Consider the following 20056-nt stretch of genomic DNA (forward strand, 5'->3'; position numbering starts at 1 on the left):
CAGAAATTCCCAAGCTGCCTGGTGGTATATAAAGCCCCAACAGTGGCAGAATATATGCACATAGAGTCGGGTCCTTCCCTTGAGAAATATTTGCATTCCTCAAGTAGTTCCATGCCGTGCTACTTTCTGCCACAGAGCTCCAATATTACAAATGGAAATGTGTGTCCTTTTATTCTGATAGCATTTCTCTGACAGTCAGTTTACAGCATTTCTATCTCAGTTACAATATTTGAAAGCTCCTTGCATGTTAATAATTATTAATTAATTAATATTAGTTAATAAGCATTTCATAAGCAGGATTTTTTTTGTAAACTTTACTTTTCAAATTGCTTTATTGCTAATTGTACTTAAGTTAAAGATCTGAGTACTTCCTCGTCCACTGGGCCTGAAGAAGTACAAAATATCCATTATTACACCAAAAGGCATGGAAAAAAAATAAACGAAGGAAAAAGTACATGTTTTTCCAGCCTAACTCTCTTTACACTTTTGACTGTTATCTTATCATTTCACTGCAGTAATTCTAACTGTTTTGGTTGGCCATTTAGTAGTATTCAGGGTATATAGCAGAATGTTTAAGTGTTGTAGTGGAACACGAAGTATATAATGTCCATACTTTTTCCACCACCGAAACACAGTGTGGTAGACTCATACACACACACTTAAATCATTGGGTCTCATCAACGGCATCTCTTGACCCAGCCAACACACTGTCATGCGGGGAATAATTCAGAGAGGCAACTTGAAGTAACCTGAGAGTAATGAGCACATTTTTTTTCCAGTGCTGGAGAGGAGACAGTTGGGCAGACAGGATGGCTAATAATGTGCAGTTTGTCAAGTCATATAACAGAGATGGGGGTAACTGACCCAGGCATGGAGAGTAGTTATATAACAAATACCACTCCTCACCTAAAAGCACTATAATCTAATGTGAATTTGACTGTAATCCTCTTGACATACTTTAGTCTCAACACATTTTGTCCTCTGCCTCGGTGCACCACATCTCTAATCCCTCTGTAGAACCGGTTCATATTTGTAGGTCAACTATGCGCTTTCTGTTTATCTTTTTTTTTCAGAGTCGCTCTTTTTTGCTCTCACGTCCTCCAACAGCAAAGAAGTCCTGCCTATACAAGTGATCAGAAGCTTTCATCTTCGTGGCATGCCCATCGATGATCCACTAATGAACATCATTACATAGTTGTCGCTCTAAAACCACCTGAACAGTGGTCCAAACATTTTTGTGAATCATGCTCATTCAACCTCTAACTCTGTTAGATGAAGCCGTTTAAACTACTGTAATGTATATGCAATCTAACACTACATTGTGCTATTTTTTAGGGGTTGTTTGGTTGACTATTTCTTTTTTTTTAATTCAACGTTGTAAAAGGTTCAATCGATCATCCTATTGTTTTTAACATTACTGCATTTGCATGGATGAAACAAAAGGCAGATAAAGATTTAATTAGCGAGCTGCAGACATGCTGGTGGAAGGATTTGTTATCTTTGGACGGAGCCATCACTGTTTCCCATTTCTAGTCTTGTGTGAGGCAAACAGGCTGCTGGCTGTACATTTATGTTTACCTTACAGACGTGAGTAGGGTATCAATCTTTTCATCTAACACTTAGCGAGTAGGCAAATGGAATAATGTAATACCCAGTTATGTCAAAGTATTGCTTTTAAAAGGATGGAGAGACTGTTTACTCTGACCCAGATAGTGCACGAGCAAAGCTGCAGGTGTTTGTGAAATGGTATTGTCCTAAAGGGCCATTAAGAGTGAAAATGAGGTCAGTCATTTATCAGGCAAAATACTGTACTTTTTGGGTGAAAGGATTACTTTAACCTTTTTTTTAAATTCCTCTTATCTCTTATGTAAAGATTATGAAACTTGACCTTGTCAACATCCATGAGCCTGTTTCTCACCCTGCCTTAAGGCTTCTACATTTGGTGTACTCTCCTCTCCCCCGACCCTGACCCTGTTTCAGGCTGTTGAAGACTTCTTGGCAAGTTGATTACTTCCAGATGCTATCTACAACAGCCTACAGGACTGATTCCACTCTACTCCCTTTGCAGTGTAGAGTGACTAGAAGGTTCTGCATAGGCTTGTGTGTGTTTGTGTCTGCTTATGAGCGCATGCACGTAAAATATGATGAAAAATGTTCCTGTTTGGCACCACTGGTGGAAGTCAAATGATGTGTGTAAATAATGAGCCTTCACATGCTGATGCAGCTTTACATGATGTAGAGTGATGGGCGAGTGTTAATAGTTCTCTTTTGTGTGCGAGTTGTCTACATGTGTAAGTGCTTTTGTGTCATCTGTTATTAACTTTGAACCCTGACACTGACAGAATCAAAGAAACCTGGAGGGGAGGGAGGGGCTTACTGGTGGGAATGCATTTGACATACAACTGGATATTCCCTCAACTAATGTCATTACACTGTATGTTCTCATTGGAAAAAGTATAATTCATGCAATCTTTTTTTTTGTTACTGCAGTAAGAATTTAAGCGTTTCCCCAAAATTCATGCACTCTTGACAGTCTGGCCCAGACTTGGGGTACTGAAGTATGTCAAACATTCGCATTTAAAAAAAATTGAAACTTTTTTGATCTTTTAACTTACTTTACTCTTCCAAAGAAACTTGAGATGTTTTTGGAGTAGTTGGCAGACACTCCAACTTTTTATTCTAAATGAGAAGCATTATAAAACAATTAGAGCATGTTCTGCTCCATCGGCGTCGGGATGGATTGCCATCATTGATGGAACAATGAATTCTGAATCATAGCACCAGATTCAAAAGGAAAAATGTCAGAACATCTATGAACTCAATCGCAGCAATACAACAACATTTGGCACACAAATTGTCTGATCAAAGAGAGATTTAAATATAAAGTGTAAATGTAAGTGTTTGAGGAAGCTCCACTCTCTCCTTCACCATTCAAGTGATCAGCCTCTTTATTCAGTGCTGTGTGATGTTCAACTAGATTCAGGATCAACTTTGATAAACTGAAGCGCTGCTTTATTTAGAAGTTTCTGTTTAAGTACTTTTCATTTTGTGCCCGTTTGCCTTAAATTGTAATTACTGTTTCCTCTGAGGTTCACTTAATGGTCGAGGATAGTGCTCTTATGATTGTACAAAGTGGGATTTGGGAATGAAAAGAGGGAAGTAATGACCATTATTCATGCATTTTGTTCCCTATCAATCATTGTAAAATTAATTCTTTAACAAACAAAATTTACTTTTTTTTCTTTACAATTCTTGTGAGGCCTTTTAACACTGATGCTACTGATCGAACACTTTAATCCAAATTTTAATTTTACTCATGCTACCAGCAAAGTAGTTTGAGCAGGAAATATCAAAGCCATTGTTTCCTTTGTTCCCTTTGTTCTGAAGGGATTTCCTTCATTTATATCGATGTTTAGAAACAAAATGAACTTCCTGTACTGTTGCACTCATTTTGACATTATTAAATAGATAGTTTAAGACAAATTCATCTTCAAGTGTAGTTTGTCTGCCTCTAAAATCTGAATGCTGATGGTGCGTATGTAAGAAATAGGGAAACATATCAGATAATAACAGGACATTACCAGACTCTGTGAGTCTCTGTTTTGCAGGAGGTCGCAAAAGTAGCTCTGATGGGATGACAGCGAAGGCGAAAGGGCTGCTGGACTCAAAAAAACATCTTTCCAATCCTGCACACAAAAATAAACAGTCATTACAACAAGTACATCAGATGTTTCTCCTCAAGAACATAAATGTAGCTCATATGCCTTCCTTGAAGTCTCACCGTGTTTCCAGAAGACAGGATGGTTTGGTTATTGTGCATTTCCAAAGAACTTTGCTGAGTCTCACTGCGGGAACGGAGCAATGGTGGCTGCCTTCCGTCTGACCTGAACATCTGTTTCTCAGCCTTTCCTGCTCCACCTCTAGTATCAGAGCTTAGCTTCCGGACGGGATTGGTGAGCCATTTCTTCAGGGCACTGACAGGGTGCCGGGATCCCCCCGATGAGGAGTGTGAGCAGGGGCTGGTGCTGCCTGAGGCCTGGTGGGGCGCGGATCCCACAGATGGGGCAATACTGCCTTCACTGCCTGCCACAGAATAAGACTCTGCTATAGGCGGGAGAGCAGGAGAGAGGGGAGAACGGATTGGAATAAAGTCACAGCTAATTGTGGGATATAGCCTCTCAGGTTAGATGCTGCAGACATATTTGTGCACAAAAATGTTGTCCAATTTCCTGTTTTGGGCACGAACTGCAGTTTTAGTCACTGGAGCCACAGTATTACCTTATTCTAAATCACTGCAAAGACAAAAACAAGTGTGTGTTCACAAGGAAAGACTCACAAGTTAACAGGGAACTTTGTAAAGTTTGACTGCCAGCACACTGTTTTTAAATGAAACAACCTAAAACTAAACAAGATTGTGACAAAATAAGATATGTATCAATATTGAAAATTGAATCTCGATTCTCAGTTATATCGAACAATGTTCTGACTATTTTTAGTTAGATAAAACTATTACAAAAATTCCATTAAAATTTTCTGTAATCAAGCGCATTCAAAGTATTAAGACATCAAAAGTAAAGAATGACCACTTTTCGGTGTTTTTTTTGGTTTATATAATAGTTGAGCTGAAGCTAACACAGAAATAAAGGTGATCAAAAGTACAGCTCTAATGTTTTTCATTGAACTGTACAAGATTACATCAATTGCTATTTGCTAAAAATAGGAGGTTTCTATCCTTATTTTGAGACTGAATTCCATATATGGATCTCAAATACATGTGATATAAATCATTTTTCTCTTGTATTGATGGCAAAAATAGTGCCAGACGAGTAAACGTAACTAGAAAAGGAGTACTGGAACTTAACAATGTTCCTTTTTTATTTTATCTAATCAGCTTACAGGTCAGCGATCTGTATTTCTTTTCCACTCACTCAGAGATGATGTGACCACTGAACAAAGATTTAAGTATACCAACTTAATTTTGTGAAACCTGAATTCTTTGGTTTAAAGTCACTCATAACTGATGCCATCATGCCTGCAATGAAAGCCGTCATCCTACGACCACAACCAGTACTGGGGATGGCATCCTTTCACGCCACAGCTGGATCTCGTTTCCAGCTGGAAGTCTCTTGATGATGGAAAGTGGTACCTAAACCTTAACCACACTGTTTAAATCAAGCACTCTAACATTAACAGTTCGCTCCGTTTTGCTGATCACAGCACAGTGGAATCTTTCAGGAGCCCCATTTTGTAATTTTGGACTTTTCCCAGAGGCCAATAGTCCCTGTCAGCACATTTATGGAAGCTGTAATCATGACGACGAGCTTTAAAGAACCCAGAAGAAAACTAGGTCAGCCATTTGCCCAAACTGCCTGATACAGCAATTAAATAACAACTAAATACTAAATAACAACTTTCTCCCTGCTCCCATTCAATTCCTTTGTATTCCAGTAGGACAAGAGTAATATTTCCCGAATGGAGAAATACTCAAAAATAATGATCATTGCTCATGACATTCGCATAAAGCAGCGACACTCAGCTCGGAGAATCAAATATCCTACAATTCAATGCATATCTGAAGCAGGCTTACTTCAAAATAAACAAATAGTCTGGCAATTCACTCAGGCAGTGAATGCCACAAACTAATTTCTGTAATGGAGTGATTTGGAGGGAGGGAGGACAGTTGGGTTATTTGCTTGTGTCTGTCTGGTGGATGTAGGGGGAGAGAGACGAACGAGTGAACAGTCTATGTGACAAAAAATATTTGAGTAGTTGAGGGAAGAAATAACAATAAAAAGCAGTGGGGAATTAAAAAGATAACTGCCAGAGAAGTGAAAAGAGAAATGAAAGAATGAAATATTACCAGCAAAATCTTACTCATGGGGAAAAAAACAAGTTAATACGAGTGGCTAACGTCACAAGCCAAAGATGAGCTGCCAGAAACTAGATCCTTGTATGGTCGAGATGGAGACTAGCAAAAGACAAAACAGCTTTAAAAGTATTAGTCATTGCAAATATTTAGTAGGTGTTATGTTCACAAAATAAAATAAATAATACTGGGACTGCTGCACCAATGACTAACCCTTGTTTTGTCATATGATGATATGTAATAGTATTATGGTTGAACATGTTTAAAACACATACAATATACATTATCATGATTGAATATTGTGTTGACAATAGGACTTGCAATATATAATCAACAACTTCTATATTGTACTAATCTCTGGAGTACTAACAAGAGCTTTAACACAGGATTGTTGGTCATAGAACACACAGCCTCGGTTGATTGCCTTCCATTTCGTAAAGTCATGTACAAACTGGGATTTTGAAGGTTAACAACTGTTACAAAAATGACAACAAATGTTACTTTGCCTAAAATACTGCCTTGTTTTCATAAATCTATTTTTAATCAATTTCCTTACAGCTGTTCTTAAAAATATAAAATAGGAATGCATCCACAAGAGGTTTAGTATAAGCTCTGTGCTATCCGCACAAGCTGGTTTGTGTGTACTTTACACGATGCATTGTAAAATAAATGTGTAAATATGTGTTTTTATATTGAGATTTTACATTCAACCACAGTAACAGAACTGTCTAACCTACAGTAGATCCACATTGCTTGCAGGGCTAAGAATGCATACAAAAAGTGGCGCCATCAGTGCAAACTCATCCTGCTGTGTTACGTTTCCTGTAACTTTTCAAAGCTGTATTATTTCACTAAATATTTAAAGAACTAAAATCAGCCCTACAACGACTCTTATTTGACTCTTTTTGATTGTTTGTTTGCTTTTCCATTCACGAGGGTCAGGTCATACAGAACAGAAATACTGCCAAACACCTCATCTGTTAAAATGAGACATGCTCACAAACGTTTCTGCAGTGTTTCCTGCAAATAGTTCACCATTTTCCCTGAAACGACCCCTAATGGTTCATTTTGGCTGTTGTGACATCCAAATCACAGCTGAGCCGAGTGACTCAGCTCATCACAGTTGTTTGAATACATTATGTAATGTGTAATATATTTCCAAGGAGCAGCAGCTGGACCACCATCAGGACTGAAAGGAATATCTGTCGTGCGTGCAGGCATGCGTGCTGTTGATGCATCCTCTCATACACGCGTCGTGGAGAATCGACAGAAAATAAACATTTGTGTCTTGTGTAAGCGTTTTCTAAAAGCTGAAGAGTTAAATTCCAACTCCAGTTTTAACAACAACAACAACAACAAAAAACCCATTTGCTTGGATCATTTCACATCAGCTGTGAAGGTAAGTGTATGTGCAGTACAAATTCCCTACATACAGATTGATAGATCGATCAGGATTCGGAGGGGTATGATTCTGGTTACGACCTCAGTGGCTCTGACAACACACCCAGAAGGAGAAGGTAGTAAATGGGAACACAACATTAGCAAGAGGTCACACTCAACAACAAGAATCCTTGTGTGCTACACTGAGCACTGCCAGCAAGTTGCACAACAGCACACATATTTTCATTTGAAATGCAGAAAGAAACACAGTTTCAGCTTGTCTCTTTTTTTAATTTTCTGTTTTCTCTCATTTAAGGGACATTTTTTGTTCACATCCTGTTTTATTTAGAGACTGATTTTGTACCTACTAATTCCTGGTACTACTGCTTTTTGTGTTTGCATCACAACGAATTTGTGTTTAGTTGATTACCGCTTGGTTTTAGTCCTGCACATCCACACCTTGTTGTTGTGAGTAAATATTCCCTCCATATCTATCTATCTATCTATCTATCTGTCTATCTATCTGTCTATCTATCTATCTGTCTATCTATCTATCTGTCTATCTATCTATCTATCTATCTATCTATAACTTTGACAGAAACCAACTTGTTTTCAACACAGTTGAAATCACATCTCGAGGCATTCGCAGTCAATGAGGCAGGAAAAGGAAAGTCCTCCGACTTTGTTTTTGTAAGATGGCAATTTTCCACTTGAAACAATTCCACTTCCTCACATTGTCTTTAGTTAGAATTAATACACTGACCAACGAAAAGGCTGTTATTTTCCTTGAATCCAGCTGTATTAGACATGCTTGTGTGGAGAAATGCATGTTTAGATCTGTTTGATAAAACAGTCCACTTTAATCTTTGAGATTAGTAATGCAGGGGACGGGCTCTTTATTACCTAACTGTATGTTACTTTTAAATGAGAACTGACACGTTTAGAATTAGACTTAAAACTAGATTTATAATCTAATATTTAAAAAATATTAGATTTCTGGTAAGATTATATTTGTGCTGATCTGATCAGGAGACGAGAGGGAGCGTGTTGCAACCATGACCTACTTAACATTACGGAAATGTCGCTGAGGTGCTCTTTCTCTCTCAATTGGGAGATAGCAACTAAACTCCTTATATGGTCATTGGAAGCCTCATCGGGAAGTAATCGGATGCAGTTGGAGAGCTGCTTCAAGCGGCATGATAACGCGTCAGTTTTAATTGTGATTAAAGCTTTGCACATGTGCCATGCCAGCCCCACACATCAAGTTTCAAGAGGGAGCTGATTATTATCAGGGCTTGACATGTGCATGCTGACAGTCAAAATCATTGTTACTGAGTCCCGGAAATTACTTCCAAGTCTAGATCACTGTAATCACCAAAGCTGCAAGTCAGAAGCTCTCATGTCATCTGCGTCCACTTAGTCCTGAGAAGGGTCGAATAACAGATGATCCAGGGGAGTGACAGCCAAAAAGCACACATAAATATGTCATGCTCCTCGATCCGCAACCAACTGATGAGCGGTTCAATGTCTAAACCAGAGCGAGAACTTGAAAAGTAAGCATGAAAGTTTTATGTTAATGTGAGGGCACTTTAAAGCTGTAGTCAGTTCAGGAAAATGGCTGGATGGTGACAAGTGCTAAATGAAGCTCAAAGTTAAAACAGCATGTGATAAGAGCAGTTCATGCTTCTGTGAACCGACAACACGCCTGTAACAGCGCAGCACATCGCCCAAAAGCCGCGTTCAATGTACGTCTTACATTGAACGCGGCTTTTGGGCGTTCGTACTGCTTGTTTGAGTTTATACATTTTTTGTGTGGGACAAAACCTTGTGTCACTGGTAAGTGCCTTACTTCCGACTTCAGGCCCCATCCCCATACACCCATTAAGTACATTTAATCATCTCTCGGTCTGAAATGTCCTTTCAGTCTTCTCTATTAGGGTTAAAGGACATGTTAAAGATTTCCATCTGCCATTACCAGCCTAACAGCTTGGAATTGTCCATATATATTCTTATGGGGTCCCCACTCACCATGCACCGTTTTATGCAATCATGAAATTGTTTTCTGTGGAATGGAATACAAAGTCACCTATTTTGTTTTAAGGTGGAAATAAACAACAAGTTGAAAGAAGAAAGTTATTTTGTATATTCAAACTTTTATAGCAGAAAATTCCATGGTAGACAAGACGTCTCTGTTTGCAGTCTCTAAACAAACAGGATGGGTTAACATTTCCAAAGGGCTGCCAACTCCCACACATTAGGCATATGTCTTGCCCAAATTATACTTCTCACACACTCTCATGCAAAGCCATTTACTTTATCATGCAGAGAAAAACAAATTTGTTAGTGTGTATGGAATGATTGCTGATGGCATCAACCATGCATGACCATGTATGCATGTATTGTTTATGTGTATGACTACCTAGATCCATAACCAATGTATTCATCCAGTTATACAGTCCTGGACAACATCTCCTTTTATAGAAGATCTGGTTGGAGTCAGATGTCTCAACTGGCATCAGGTACTGTTTAGAGCCCAGATAAAACGTGAGAAAAGCTAGATTTAATCACTACAATTTCCAGGATATGAAATAGATGGCAAACCTGAAAAGCTCACTGAGAAACAATAGAACTATAACCCCCACTTAGCCTGAACCAGACGTGTTTACACTTCAGTTTTTGCATATACAACAAATGATATATGTGTTCAATTGCGAGCTTTAGAGGTGTTGTGGCTTGTTTTACACATGGTTGTTTTGCTGTGTATCCTTTTTGTGCAACAGTCAGTTAAGCTAACCTGCTAACTTCAGTCTCAAGCTTGTATTCCTCTTTGTTTTTACATCTTTGTTTTGTCTTTAATTATTTCTTTCCTTTAATCTTTAATTGGTACTTTGGTGTATAAATAGAGTAAGCTGTTTCCTATTTCATGATTTTCATGCATTTTGCAAAGCGCTTAAACACCATTGTGTGTGAAATGTGCAACATAAATAAACTTGCCTTGTCTCAGAGAACACTCAGTTCTCAGTGTTTGCTGCATCTGTAACACACAGCATGTATTACTGTCAGTTTCATGCAAATCAAGTTCAAAATAAACTATTATTGTGATCAAGCAATAATATTCCAGCAAAACCCACCTCTACCTAACACAAAAGTGCAAGATGTCATGTAGGCAACTGCATAATTAGTTGAGGTGTGCACATTTGTGCTTATTACTCATCTCACACGGACAGTGATGACTTCATTCATACTGGAAAGCCAATGGACAATTTAACCGGGGCAGTTTGTGAGCCACAGTGATTTATATGTGATGAGACAGTGAGACTATTGGCAGGACATTTAAGTAGACTGCCAAGCATTCTTTTTCTAGAAGTAATTCTATCTATGTATAAATAGCTGTTGTACTCTGTTCCAAATGAAAAGACAAACTCTTGAAGAGGGAAATCTTCAGAGGAGGTAGATCAGAAAGCTGGACAAGAAAGGAGAAACCTCCATAATAGCTTCAAAATCAAGCAAAAGAAACAACATGTTAAGAGAAGGCGTGATCAAAGAGACAAAAAGACTGTGAATGGGAAAAAAAAGAGACAGGCTGTGTTGACTGCTTTCTATGAACAGGAAGCAAACTCATCCAAAGACCAACAACCAGACAGAACAGAGGGGGAAAACACCTTATATGACACCAATACTAATATCACAAACAATGCATGTTTCCCAAAGAAAAGTGACGGAGATGTTAAAGGGGTGAGGTGAGAATGTGAGGCTTGTTACCACAGAGGTTGTTTTCATTTTCACATTTCACATGTCTGCTTGTGGGGTTTGTTACAGCAGTGCAGCTCATGGAGGTGCTGCCCTGTAATCTCTTCCCAAACAACTGGAACAACAGAGGATTTAAGGGTCGAGGCAGTGATGGGATGGGATTGTCTACATATGTGCCTGAATGAATGTTCATGTTTACAGCTGCTTGTGTCCTGAGGCACCATCAAGGTATTTGGAAAATTGCTTTCTACACAGAACAGTGGAGCGAAACGCACCCACTGAAAGTTACCGTGCATTAAGAAAAAAAGACAAAAGTCAGTTGGTGAAATAATTTAATTTAAGGACATAAAGAAATATAAATTACATAAACATGATTATTTTAAAGCCAAAAATCTAAACTTCGTTTTTTTTCCGCAGTCACACAACAACAACAAAACTTGAGCAGGTTTGATGCAGTCCTTTAATTTCTTTATCTAGACAACTTTTTCTTAACTTTCATGAATATTTAAATACAATCATACTAGAATGAATAGAGTTGCATTGAATTAAACTGAGCCCATTTGAATAGAGGGCCGCATGGTGGTGTGGAAGAGGGTTCCCTGTTCGAATCCCAGCTGGGACCTTTCTGTTTGGAGTTTGCATGTTCTCCCGATGTCTACGTGGGTTCTCTCTGGCTTCCTCCCACCATCCAAAAACATGCATGGCAGGTTAACTGGTGTCTCTAAAATTGTCCCTAGGAGTCAGCGTTAGCATGCATGGTTGTTTGTCTCTGTGTACTCCAGGATGTACTCAGCTGGGATAGGTTCCAGCCCCCTGCCACCCTAAATTGGATCCAGCAGGTATAGAAAATGAATGGGTGATCTGAACAGAATCATATGGAATTGGACTTCAATTTGAACTTTTTCACAGTAAAATCTATAAGCCTACGTGCTCTGCTGACTTTTTTTGTAAATGTGCTCAATATAAATAAAACTAAAATGAATTTAACTAAATTGAATTAAATCTAATAGAAGGTATGCACCAACATCACTGTTCTATCTAGACACATCAAGAGTGTTTGAATAGAAAGGCCCTGAGTAGCAAAACTCTCAACGGGAGTATCAAATTATAGGCTGCCTCAACTGGGATCTTTGTCACCTACCAATGAATCTGTGAACCATGGATGTTAACATCTTGCCAGAAACTGGGTATCATGATGCCTATATGTACCTTATTTCTATGCAGGGAAGATTCACAGAGCAAAGTGTCAAAGGCACATAAAGATCTTAATGCCTGGTCAAAAATCAAAGAAAGATTTGTCAGCTAAATCAAAATGTTGAAGATGCCAGTCCATATTATTGGGATCAGGATTACAAAGGCAGGTTACAAGTGAGATTTAACCATCCATCACAAAATCAATACTATGCTTTATATAAAGATATCTGAAGCAATCTTTGAACATTTAGTCACTTTTTGAATGAATTTCAAGAATAAATCTGTTATTGTCCCTTTAAGGTTATCATGACTAAATAACCCTCGTCCAAAATACAGATCAAAAGGAGTGTCATTGCACTTTTTTTTCCAGTTTTATTTCCCCCACTAAATGCAAAAAGTACTTACAGTCTCCGAGCTTATTATGTCTACGGTTTGTCATAATATTGTACAATAATGATTTTCGGTGGTTTTTAACCACACAAGCACACCAGGGACAAATTATTCACCACAAACCCGAGTTTCCACGACTGAATTAGAGTTATTTCTGCAAATGGAGGAAATCGATTTGGCTCTCTTCTCTACATTTTATAATCTATAAGAAAACAACTTTTCTCTGAATCTGTTAGCATCGTCTATATCAAAGCTGTCACAAGGTAAATGATATGGAGGGCTCAAATGTGGGAACAGGAATGGGCAATAGTTGTATAACTAATAATTTTATTGAAAGAGAACAAAGGAAACCAAGAATTTCACAAGCACATAAGACTAAATAATAAAACAGCCTGACAGGGTGCAAAGACAAGCGGGGGGAAGAACTAGAAGCAACAGTAAGAATCTGGCAAAGACTGTGAAACTACAAGGAGACTATATACTGTGGGGAGAGTGATTAGTGAATGAGTGCAGCTGAGGATAATGAACCCAGGTGAAGGCAGGGGAGCTAATAACCGGACAGGAGGGGAACTGAGGAAGCTGTGGGTGAAAATGTGAAACAAGAACAAAAGTGAACTGAGGCGAGATAGCATTAACTGATCAAAGTAAAAACAAACAAAGACAAAACATGAGTGTAATCAAAGGATACTACAAACTGAAGTAAGCTAATAACTAATCGATACCTAAAACCAAGACCAAGGAGATACTATGAGCAAAAAGAGATGTCAAGACTACAGCAAAAATCCTAATAAAAACAAAAACAGCTTTTCTGAGTTTTTCAAACAGTCCACAGTTATTGAGCCAGCTGCCATTTTGCTACTAAGTGGCAGAACGTGCGCACAACGAGGCGCAACCCTAGTACAGTCCTGTGTCTGATGACATAACGTTCGTGATCTCTCATGAACTGAACTGAATCAACAAATCCTCCGATCCAAATTACCAGGATTTACCTTGAGTCTTTATTCTTTATTTTATTTCCTACCTGAATTTTTGCTTTTGTCACTGTTTAGTTTGGTTTAGGCAACAACACTTCTTGGTAATATTCAGGAGAAGATTGTGAAAATAATCCATTCACAATGTTGACCACACATTAAAAAAAAAAAAACACTTTGAAAGTTACCAGACTGAAATGCCCTCTGGTAGGTCATGATAACAACTTGTTGAATAAGCGAGATGCTGGGCCTACATGTCGAGGCTAAGTCAGCTGTCAGTAGGTGATGGAAGCCCATATTTGATCAAACTGCTTAACAAGAGTTTTATCATTTAGGTGATAGTTGCAGTTCTTACCATTTCTACCTATCTGAACACAACTCACTGACAATTGCAAAATTATTTGCCTACATTTAAAAAAAAAAAAATACCTGTCAATTTATTTTTGGTGGCAAAGTTAATTCTGTATACCGAGTAAAAAAATATATTTAAAAAAAATCTCATTTCTGATTGGCACACTATGTTCGAATTGGCCCTCGTGATTACAGCGGCCAAGTGCTTAATTTTCCTCAAATTGCATCTCTCACCATTGATTACCTGTAGACTATGTTTATCCGTTTATGCTTCTTTGCTTACCAGCTGTCTGATTATGATGTCTGGTTCTGCTCTTGTAGAAAAGATCCAAAGACAATTAACTCAGATGCCCCTGTTGGCTAAACTTTGCTCGACAGAAGAGTCACTGGCTGAGTCGAGAGGCCAACGATGGCTCAAACATATCTGCTAAATCAGCAAGACAGAGAGGACTGAAATGTTTTTACGCAGCAGAGAGAATAGCTAAGAAGCGGGACATTTTTGAAAAGTAACTTTGCTGGTGAGTTTTACAATATGAGTACCAGTGTTCTCGCTCTGTTTTACGTTTGCTGCCAGGGTTTTTCTTTTTGTCTTCACAGTCTTTCAACTTTGATTAGTAACGATGGTTTTAATCTTGTGAAGCTAATATTACACTCGATGCTGATTTCTTATTGTTTATGGAAAGTAAACCCCAGAAATGTGAAACCAAAAGACTCGAGACCGAAGAGAGAATGTGTCATTCGTGCAAACTAATGCTTTTATCGCGCTGTTCCATTAGGTAGATCATAAATCTTATTTCTGCCTTCCAGAAAGATAAAAAAAAAAAAAAAAAGTTAATGGCGCGCGTGTGTGTGTGTTTTAGTGGTCTTTAAGTCCAGTTTCTGTGGGAAAGGAATGCTGAGACATTGACTCACCAACTCTTGTGTTTCCATGATTCAGTGGTGAGTGGCATATTTAGAGACGCTGCAGTCCAGATGTGACTGTAGCACTGACTTGTTGTCTGCTCTTGCTGCATCTCAATTACATGTGTAAACACACATTGTGAATGGAAGCAAAAATCATTTCTAACTTTCTGTGCTTTTGTCTCATTAACAGTTATCTAGTTTTCCTTGGGAAGACTTTGTTGGTGTGTAGTCAAAAATGTTTGCAAATGATGGAGGCACCCAAGTTTTGTATTCATACGTAGGTGTTATATATTCTTATCAGTGTTAGTTTAAATGAATCGATGCCAGATGGGTAGCTGGTATAAAAGTCTCAATCCCACTGTGACAATCTTCCCATCTCTTTTAAAATACACAAAGAATACAATAAACGAAAAACATACTCTCACTCAGCAAACTGAAACTAGACCCATCTAATAAAGGTACAGAAAGATGTAGATACTGACACAGTTTTTTCTGTTTTAGATAAGAAAACCATATTCATATCAGCGTGTATATGACAATGGGTTTGTCATATAAACTGATCCCAAATTCACAAAAAGTTGGGATGTTGTGTAAACTGTAAATTAAACTGAATGCAATGATTAGCGAATCTCATAAACCAAACTAGAATTTTACAATTTAATGAAAAATGTTAGCTCATCTTGAATTTCATGGTAGCAACACATCTTAAAAGTTTGAACCGGGCTATGTTCACTACTGTGCTTCATTCCCTCCTCTTTTAACAGTCTGCAGATGTCGGGGAACTGAAGAAAAACCAGTTGCTGGGCCATTGATAGAGGAGTGTTGTCCTATTCTTGTCTGAAATAGAATTCCAGCTGCTCAACAATCCTTAGTCTTTTGTGCCATATTTTGCATTTCGCGATGCAACAAATATTTTCCATTGGTAAATATGTATGCATGTTGTAAATGCAGTATACGTGTAGCATAGTCTTGCTGAAATACGCAAGGCCTTCCCTGAAAAAGGCATGTGCAAGTAGCCAATTCTATAGACACTAATGCACTCCCACATCAGAAAAGCATGTTGCTGGCATCAAATTAAAGATGAGCAAATATTTTTGATGAAAGAAGTTGAGCAAAAAGTCTCACTTTTAATATTTGATATGTTTCATCTTTGATTATGAATAAAATATTGGTTTGTCTGATTTGCAAATCGTTGATTTCTTTTTTTATTTACATTTTATTCAGCATCCCAACTTTTTTGTAATTAAGGTTGTACATCTATATTGGAATATTTGGAAATTAAAGTTCTTTCATACCCTTTAACCCTCTTTGTGAGGGTCTCAGGTGTAATAAGCCGCATTTGGACAGAGCAGTTCTGAGGCTACGTGCCCACGACAACGGTAACGACAGATAAACGCAGAACATTCCGACAGATGTGCCTATCTTGCACACGGCGACGGCGTTTTTAGGAGTTCAAAACGGAGAAAACGCAAACGCCCTCCAGAGTGGAGATCTTGAAAACGATCCAACCTCTCGTCGCCGTAGGAACAGTTCAAGACGCAGAAGTGCGTTTTTTGCACACGTTAAGTGGGTAGTTCTCCATGAACGACTCCCATATCTCACTATATTTATTTTGGACACTCTCCCAATCCACATTATCCACTGCCTTCCTGGCTTTGTAGTTCAGTGTCGTGTTCAAGAGCAACTGGACCTCATCAACTGTCCAAACAAAGTTTGAAGGCGTACTGTTGTTGCTGCCGCGCTTCGCCATTTTCTTCCAACTGACGCAGAGGAAGTAGCCACAAAACAGGCATTTCTCATATTTATTAATATATAACAATATAACTCATATAACAATACCAAAGGTATTGTTGCTACTGCCACCTACGTCCGGGGCGTGCATACTACATCGGCAAACTGCGAGTTTTATGAGTTTTATACGTTTTCCCTGTTCCCATGGGTAGACAGATATCCACCCCCAAGCGCTCGTGAGAACGCAGATAAATTGTGGAGGAAAAAAACGGACATCTGCGTTTCTGCTTCAGAGCGTTGTTGTGGGCACGTAGCCTAAGAACGGTCCTCCTCGAATTTCGTTCAGATAACTGTCCTTCCCCAGCGGAACTGTTTCAGTTTGCATTCCATTCGCACATGAGTCGGGACTGATGCGACGCAACTGTCTGCGACAGTGACGTGTTACTTTAGCGCCACATTCAACGTAAAACAAAACAAAACAAAACCCGCTAAAAGTAAGGAGAGAAGAAAAAACACCACAAAGAAGCTAACATGGAGAGCGGGGAGGCCACCGTGCTCATGGTCTGCATGATGGTGATATTAACTCTTTCGGTGCCATTGATGTCTATAGACGTCAATTTAAAAAAAAACGTTCACTGCCAAAGACGTCTATAGACCTCAATTGCGTTTTTAACGGAGCGGGCTGGGGGACAATCTAGCGGAGTTCGTCACTAAATCTTAGGCTTGTAAACACTAAACAGAGAATATACTGGCAAAATTACCCGCTAGGTGGCAGCAGTGCCACTATGCACAAAAAAAAAGAGCTCGTTTTCCCAATTTTTTGGGTCAAACAGCTGTTTTTGGTGAAACCAACCTATGTTCTACTGTCTATTACTAAAAGACTGAAAATGGTAGAAACAAACTTTTTTTTCCTGATCAAAGAAGAGAGTCTACTCTTTCTTTTGGTAATTTTGGTGTGTACATAGTCATAAGACACACTTTTCTGTGGGTCTTGGAAAATCAGTCAAAATACTGAAAAACACTTGGCAGTATGGGTTGCTCTGAACTGAAAATGGCTGGCAGCCAATGAATTAATCATGGACGATCACATCAGGCGACTTACATCGAGGCTGGAAGAGCACACAGAGAGAGTCAGGAGACGAAGGATCGAGCGCAGGCGCATGGGAGTCGCACCCGTGGGGGATGGGGGTATTTCGACACCAAATAAAGTTTTAACAAATCATAAAATGTGTTTTAAAGACTCTGTACCCTCTTTAGAATAATTATATCCAGATTTGAGCAGTGTAACTATTGTAGTTTCCATACAGGATCTAGTTTAGGGCGATCAAAATGCAAAAAAATGCAGTAAAATGGCCCTTTATGCCCATCCATTTAATTCACGAATCGGATGCCAACTTCAGTGTCGTGTCTATGGGCTTGATGTGGCGCTCATGTAACACCCCCACATTTAAAAATCACTGCTCCACCCCTGCGCAGGCGATACTTCTTGGTTTCATGAAGGAAGGAGAGCAGAGCGCCGCAGACAAAGGAGATGACGTGTAAGTTTAACTTATTAAACACGCGCAGGTTGTGTCCGTGTCGTATGAAGAAACATTTCAGCCGTGATAGCATGACATGGGGCGTAGCTACCGACCACCAAACACCTACGTCAGATTCATTCTATAGAACCATGAAAAGACCCGACCTCGGAGAAGGAGCTAAATAGTTATAGGAACTAAGGGAGAAAGCCCCGAGTTCTGTATGTCCGAACACGGGAGAAAACGGCCCCGCGGATTAAAAGGTTATTAGAACTGCCAAAGGTTCCTACAGTCCGAAAGCGGCTATTGACTCCAAAGCTGTCTCGTATACAGAGGTTATCTTTGCATTTGTTATATATTCATTCATTTAGGCGGTAAAAAGTTCTGCAAGTGAGGTATTTGCTTTGGAAGCTGAACCCACCATAGCCGCTTTCGGACTGTAGGAACCTTTGGCAGTTCCTATAACCTTTTAATCCACGGGGCCGTTTTCTCCCGTGTTCGGACATATAGGAACTCGGGGGTATCTCCCTTAGTTCCTATAACTATTTAGCTCCTTCTCCGAGGTCGGGTCTTTTCATGGTTCTATAGGAACACATCTGACGGAGGTGTTTGGTGGTCGGTAGCTACACCCCATGTCATGCTATCACGGCTGAAATGTTTACTCATACAACACAGACAGAACAGGCGGGTGTTTAATAAGTTAAACTTACACTTTGCCTCCTTTGTCTCCAGGGCTCTGCTCTCCTTTCTTCCTTCATGAAATGAAAAAGTATCTCCTGACTCTCTCTGTGTGCTCTTCCAGCCTCGATATTAGACGCCTGATGTGATCGTCCATGATTAATATCACCATCATGCAGACCATAAACACGATGGCCTCCCCGCGCTCCATATTAGCTTCTTGGTGGTGTTTTTCTTCTCTCCTACTTTTACGGTTTTGTTTTGTTGTTGAATGTGGCGCTAAACGGCTAACGGCTAACACGTCACTGACGCAGACGGCTGCGCACGGCGCATCAGTCCCCATCAGGTCCCGACTCATGTGCGAATGCAGACTGAAACAGAAGGACAGTTATCAGAAACAAATTCGAGTAGGACAGTTCTGATAACTGCGTTCTTAGAACGGTCTGTCCGAAAGCGGCTAATATACATTCCAAAAAAAGCTCTGAGGTCAAGTGAAGAACCACTTCACAACATCCTGCCAAGTGAGGAACACTATCCGGGGTGGTGGTGGTGGTGCATAATCATTATCTTCTGTAAAGAGAACACTTCACAAAAGCAAATATAGTGGGTTCATGAAAAGGTGCAAACCATTCATAAGCCTCAAGAGCAGAGGGGCCAGATTAGACGTTATCAAAAAAGAACATCTTCAAGAGCCACAGCAGCGCTGGAACGGCATGTATTGGATATATAAAAAAATAAATTAAAATAAAAAATCTAAGATTAACCTGAGCCACTATGACAAGAGGAAAAAAGCATGGAGAGGGCTTAGCTCATATTGCGAAGCACACATTATCATCTGTGAAACACATGGAGACAATTTAATGAAGAGAGGGAGACAGCAGCCGAATGAATACTGAAGTGTATAAGGACATCTTGTTTGCTCGGGTTTCATAAAATGTAGTAAAGATTTAATAGATGGAGCCTCAGACGACAGATGGAAAATGACCTAAAACATAGCTATAACAAAAACAACCCCCAGGGTTAATGAAGGTAAAGAAGAGGAAGTTTCAGCAGAATTTCGTCTCCTAAGGAAAAATAAAGGCAGAAAAACCCACAAATAACTGGAGACAGCTGCAGTAAAGGCCTGGAAAAGCATTATGAATAAGGAAAAAGATTTTGTGGCGTTATCCATGGGTTCCAAAATTCATTCTCAAAATGTAAGAATTAACTTTTAATTCATGATTTATGTTCAATTGAGCCATGACATCTGAGCCCCTGACAAAGAGGGTTCAACACAATTAAAATGAATAACTCTTAAGCCTGATTCTTACTCGGCGCAACCGCGC

General features: G+C 39.2%; 1 protein-coding gene across 4 annotated transcripts in view; it reads right to left on the minus strand.

Moving 5' to 3' along the window:
* The window catches only part of arhgef25b (Rho guanine nucleotide exchange factor (GEF) 25b), a 29639-nt gene that overhangs the window by 7764 nt on the left and 1819 nt on the right, over positions 1 to 20056 (minus strand). Inside the window, exons 2-4 of one of the 4 annotated variants that reach the window (XM_075460917.1) lie at positions 10241 to 10280; positions 3782 to 4101; positions 3582 to 3686 (exon numbers count right to left, since the gene is read on the minus strand). In XM_075460917.1, the coding sequence (XP_075317032.1) occupies positions 3582 to 3686; positions 3782 to 4101; positions 10241 to 10280 (465 nt within the window). Of the gene's footprint in view, positions 1 to 3581; positions 3687 to 3781; positions 4105 to 10240; positions 10281 to 20056 lie in introns of all 4 variants that reach the window. The other 3 variants (XM_075460916.1, XM_075460915.1, XM_075460914.1) reach the window with 3 other exon arrangements.

Source organism: Odontesthes bonariensis, chromosome 3 (assembly GCF_027942865.1).
Source record: "Odontesthes bonariensis isolate fOdoBon6 chromosome 3, fOdoBon6.hap1, whole genome shotgun sequence".
Taxonomy (NCBI): Eukaryota; Metazoa; Chordata; class Actinopteri; order Atheriniformes; family Atherinopsidae; genus Odontesthes; species Odontesthes bonariensis.